General features: G+C 33.3%; 1 protein-coding gene across 1 annotated transcript; it reads left to right on the forward strand.

The window, feature by feature from the left end:
- The first annotated feature begins 2,761 nt into the window (after positions 1-2,761).
- On the forward strand, positions 2,762-5,317 carry LOC118045407 (glycosyl hydrolase 5 family protein). Its single transcript, XM_035054032.2, has 4 exons — positions 2,762-3,277; positions 3,686-3,933; positions 4,038-4,558; positions 4,678-5,317. The coding sequence occupies exons 1-4, from the start codon at positions 2,858-2,860 to the stop codon at positions 5,172-5,174; spliced, it is 1,686 nt and encodes a 561-aa protein (XP_034909923.1). The 5' UTR covers positions 2,762-2,857; the 3' UTR covers positions 5,175-5,317.
- The last annotated feature ends 575 nt before the right edge of the window (positions 5,318-5,892 follow it).

Below are 5,892 nucleotides of genomic sequence, written 5' to 3' on the forward strand. Positions count from 1 at the left end.
ATCTATCCTTCTCTTCAACATAAAGTTTCAAACAATCTCTCATAATTGTAAAACGAGAAGGAATGTCAAATCTAGGTTGCATAGTCCTAGCAAACAATTTAAATCCCCGACCCTCCATAAAATTAAAAGGCAACTCATCAATTATAACCATCTTTGTTAGTACTTGTCTACATTCATCATAATTATAACCTATTGCCTTAAGACTTCCCACATTTTGTTCTCCCAATTCACCCTTCTCTATCTTAGGTTCTAATACCAAAATTTTTTGTTTCTTATCAACCACAAAAGGGAACTTCTTGCACACTTTTAAATGACTCCACATGTTACTTGTGCCATTAACAATAGTATGACATGCATAATGTTTTCCACAATAATTACATTCAGCTCTAGGGGCTTTAGGATCAGCATCAAGTTTTGTAAAGTGATCCTAAATTTGTGACTTTTTTTTATCATTAGTATTTCTTTTCCTAGATGCAAGAATTTGAGGTTGTTTACCTTTTGTATCTGTGGTGGATCCTACATTGGTTGATTCTATGATGAAGCATTTTGAATTTGAGTTTTCCATGCTAAAAACCAATAATTTATAATAGATTAACAATAGTATGACATGCATAAGTTCAACTATACTTTTAAATATTATTTTCACAAGTTAAGTTTTTATTTTGGTTGATATGTTGTAAAAAAAAGTATGTTGTTGAGTATATATATATAATTACAAGCATTACAACATAATACAATTTCAGCATATATATATAGCATACTACAAGCATTACAATATACAATCTCAGCGCGCGCGCGCTTATATATATATATATATATATATAAACATTATTCTCTTTTCATAAATAAAATAAAAATCAGTTTTTAGAATTGTTAAATTAAAATCAACCAAACCCCCCCTTTTTTTAACACAAATAATAAATATTATTCTCTATTTTTTTTAGCACACAACACACCATAATAATGGATTAGCATTTAGCAATGATATTTAAAACAAATATAATAACATTTTTTTCTCACACAACACACCATTATTCTATGTCAAACCCATTTTTCTCCCTATATAATAACATTAGGCTCACCACTACGTACCAGTGCTAATTAAATTAATATCCGCTTGACTGGTGTTTGAAGATGAAGAGATGTAGGAGAGGGATGTGGCTAGCTGGTGTTTGAAGATGAAGAATCAAAGATAGTGGGGGTTGGTTGTGCTCCAATAGATAAAGAAGGATTGATTTCGATTTGAAATTGTGAATTGTGAGTTTAGGCCCTTAAGGGAGCGGCTCAGGAGCAAGGACAAGGACGACTGGAGTATGGATGCTAGGGTTAAGAAAAATTACAAGATTTTTTTTTTGTAATTATAGTACCCTTTAAACTGAACCGGTTCGATTCGGTTGGGGTTTTTCCGGTTTTTGGTTTCTGAAACAGAAACCAAACCGAACCGAAAATTTTTTGAAAAAAAATTGGTTTAATCGGTTTTTTTTTTTTTTTTGGTTTTTTCGGTTCCTTGGTTTTTGCTCACCCCTAAGCATGGTATGCATTCAACAGCTTTATTAAATAAAAAATTGATATTTCGAGAGAAAAAAAACCAAATTATGCTGCATGTATTTATGATTCACCATAAAACCTATTTGGTCAACAATTCATTTCTCCTTAACTGAATATAAACCTATTTTTTTTTTTCTTTTTAATTTTTCTTTTTATTTTATCTTTCAACATTATTAGACTTCGTATTTTTTATTTATTTTCTTTCTATGAAATTTCAATTCATGATTTTTAGAATAACCTAGGTTACCTTTTTTTTTATTTTTATTGAGATCATAATTTTTTTTCTTTCTATATATTTAATTATCTTAGTCTCATGATCAGAATCACTGGTTTGATTTTTTAATTGATTTTTTTTTTATTTCAGCCTCCAACAACTCACTTTTCAATTTAATTTTTTTCAAATTACTTTTTGTGGAGTATATTGGTCTCATGGATTTATATTTTTTTTTCCTCGATTTCAACCTTCAACATAAAATCTGTTAAAAATGAAGCTTTGTGATTTTTTTTTTTGACTTTGAAGAAGTTATCCTAGTCTCATAACCAATGTCACATGTTTAAAAGGTTAGCCCATTTTTATTTGGTTTTTTTAATTTATCGTTTAATATTGGATTGGTTGGAAATTGAGATTTATAATTTTTAATATTTTTTTCTATTAGGTTATTATGATCTCATGACATATATTGTGGATTTGACATATTAATCCAAGTGGTTTTTTTTTCCTTTTATAATTAAATATTTTTTTTCATCATTCAATATTAAGTTAATTAGAAATTAGCCTTCATAATTTATTTTGATTTTGTTTCTATAGGGTTATTACAATTTAATAATCTGGGTCTCATATTTAATAAGTTAATCTGAATTGATCTAGTATATTATCATCTTAATATTTAAAAATAAATATTATCCAAAATGTTGTCATATTAATATTTTAAAAAATATCAATCAATATAAGTTATATTTTAAGCTTATAATTAGAAACATTTTAACAACACTTATATATATATATATACACACAGCACTTATATTTTTAAAAATATCGATCAATATACATTCTAAATGCTTGCTTGTTAGTTTTGGGTTCAAGAATATGTTTGTACTTCAAGTTATAATCCGGGGTAAAATAAGGTTAATCAACGTAGAGCTGAAAAATAATGCATCATGTCCTGAAAATGTCTAACCATACAAAAAGAAAAAGAAAAAGAAAAAGAAAATAGTTCAAAGCTAAAATGGAAAGTATTCCTAGGATATAAATAAGGACTCGCAGCTCCGCCCTTGGAAAACCTCCGAAGGCAGAACAAATAATCCACTAATGGGGAGGCTTGTTTTCTTCTCATTTCTCTCCATCTTCTCTTTCCTTACAACATTCTCTGATGTGATGATACCACAGAAGCAAGTCATGGCACTCCCGCTGTCAACTGACTCACGGTGGATCGTGGACGAAAACGGGCAAAGAGTGAAGCTGGTATGCGTGAATTGGGTATCACATCTTGAGGTCATGGTAGCCGAGGGGCTTAGCAAGCAGCCCATGGATGGCATCGCCAAGCGGATTTTGTCCATGGGGTTCAACTGTGTTAGACTCACTTGGCCAGTTTTCTTGGTAACCAATGACACTCTGGGGTCCCTCACTGTAAGACAATCCCTTCAAAGCCATGGTCTCCTCGAATCAATATCTGGTTTCCAGGCCAACAACCCCTCCATCATTGATCTCTCCCTCCTTGACGTTTACCAGGTAATTATAGCTCTAATGCTAATCATACCACTGCTTGACATCACCTAACAGTAAAGATTAAAATGAGACAGAATCATGAAAACTTAGCAAGTTGCGGTATCTACAGAATTATGACTAGTTTAAGAAGAAGTTGGAATGATGATGGATGGATTGGGACCGGCGATAATAATGATATTGTTATAGGTCATGCTAAATGTCGTTGATTTAGTGAAACATTAAGCAACATTACTACGCTATCAATTTAGTTCAGTTCAGTTTAATTTCCTTAAAAAAGAACCAGAGAGAAAAGAAAATTGAGTTTAAGGTAACAGCCAAGCATCTTGTTTTATGTTTCCTAAACCAAATATGGTTTTATCTCTTCTATAGTTGTCTCTGACACTAATTAAACAAAACATAATTGTGTTTCAGGCAGTGGTGTCTAGTCTTGGGAACAATAATGTGATGGTAATATTGGACAATCACATAAGCAAGCCTGGTTGGTGCTGCAGTAATTTTGATGGCAATGGCTTCTTCGGTGACCAATATTTCGACCCGGATCTATGGATCACGGGCCTAACTAGAATGGCGAGCATGTTTAATGGTGTGCCTAATGTGGTGGGCATGAGCTTGAGGAATGAACTTCGAGGCCCCAAACAAAATGTCAATGATTGGTACAGGTAATTTGTCCTCGGTGAATCTTTTTGAAAAAAAGAAATATTAGTTGTTAATTTTTGTCTTCCTAAATCGAATGATTTGTTAACATGCTAATGACATGAGCCAGGTACATGCAAAAAGGAGCTGAAGCAGTGCACTCAGCGAACCCTGATGTTATTGTCATTCTATCAGGCCTGAACTATGACAAAGACCTGTCTTTCCTGCGCAATCGACCGGTGAATCTAACATTTAGTGGTAAAATAGTGTTCGAAGTGCATTGGTATGGCTTTACAGATGGGGAGGCATGGAAAAATGGCAACTCGAACCAAGTGTGTGGAAGAGTGGTGGATAATATGATGAGGGTATCTGGATTTTTGTTGGACCAAGGCTGGCCATTGTTTGTGAGTGAGTTTGGGGTGGATCAGAGAGGCACAAATGTTAATGATAATAGGTACTTGGGATGCTTCCTTAGTGTTGCAGCTGAACTTGACTTGGACTGGGCTTTGTGGACACTAGTTGGAAGTTACTATCTGAGGCAAGGTGTTATAGGGATCAATGAGTACTATGGAGTTTTGAATTGGAATTGGTGTGAGGCCAGGAATTCAACATTCTTGCAGCAGATATCTGCCCTCCAATCTCCGTTTCGAGGTATAGCATTTGTGACTTCTTCACTTCTTACAAAGTTCCCTCAATCTAAATCTTATGCTCTTGATCTATTCAATTGTTTTGTATAGCTGATCTTAAGGTTGTCTTCGTGTAAAATTCAGGGCCAGGTTTGTCAGAAGTTAATCCACATAAAGTGATTTTCCACCCATCAACAGGTCTTTGTGTTTTGAGGAAATCAATGTTTGAGCCACTAAGGTTGGGTCGTTGCACTGAATCTGAAGCTTGGACCTATACATCTCAGAAGATATTGTCAGTGAAAGGGACATATTTCTGCTTACAAACAGATGACTTGGCCAAACCAGCAAAACTTGGTATAATATGCACAAATTCTAATTCAAAATGGGAAACCATCTCAGATTCTAAAATGCACTTTTCATCTACCGCCTCCAATGGCACAACCGTTTGCCTAGATGTAGATTCCGACAATACTATCGTGACAAATACTTGCAAATGTTTGAGTAAAGATAATGCATGTGAACCAGAAAGCCAATGGTTTAAATTAGTTAACAGCACAAGAAGTTCCACCATGACAAAACCTTTGTCTCGGATGAATTCAATCCTTAATTTCCCAGCAAAGGACTTTCATGGAAGTTTGTAGGCAGAAGCTGCCTATGGAGCAAATGTACAAGTTGCTAGCTTGGACAATCTAAAAGTATATAGCAACACTTTGGTTGAATTGCCAAGACTGTCTGATGCATCAATTATTTCTAACAGGCTTTTACCATACAAGCCCAGTCTCAACATTCTTGAGTTCCACCATGAAAACCAGACTGAAGCAAGCAAATAGCTAGTTTCTATATTTATAATTATGTCTCACGTGACATTTGAGTTACTAACTCCAATTGAGTTTGCATGATTATATTCAATATATGCATTAAATGGAAACTCAAATTTACTGCTTATTTATATATAAAAAGACAGAACAAATATTTGAGGAGAATTTTAAATGAGAATTATAATGTGTAATGTAGAATACTAGTAGGCCTCTTTATGGGATCTGTAATGAATGATTAAAAAGAAGGAACAAAATACGGAGTTTTGAGATAAGAATTATAAGTGTAATTTGACTCCAGAATGCTAGCAGGCCTCTTTAAGTGGTTGTTCGTTATTGTGGCCATTGCATGGTTGGCCACGTTAAAAGCAACAAAGCCTAAAGCTGATTAAAATGATGAACAGGGGGAATTTGGGTCTATTTGTTTATGTGTTTTAAAAATATCTTTGAAAAAATTTAAAAATATTTTAATTTTTTTCTTCAAATTAATATTTTTTTTTAGTATTTTCAAATCATTTTGATGTGCTGATATCAAAAATAATAT

This window comes from Populus alba, chromosome 10 (assembly GCF_005239225.2).
Source record: "Populus alba chromosome 10, ASM523922v2, whole genome shotgun sequence".
Taxonomy (NCBI): Eukaryota; Viridiplantae; Streptophyta; class Magnoliopsida; order Malpighiales; family Salicaceae; genus Populus; species Populus alba.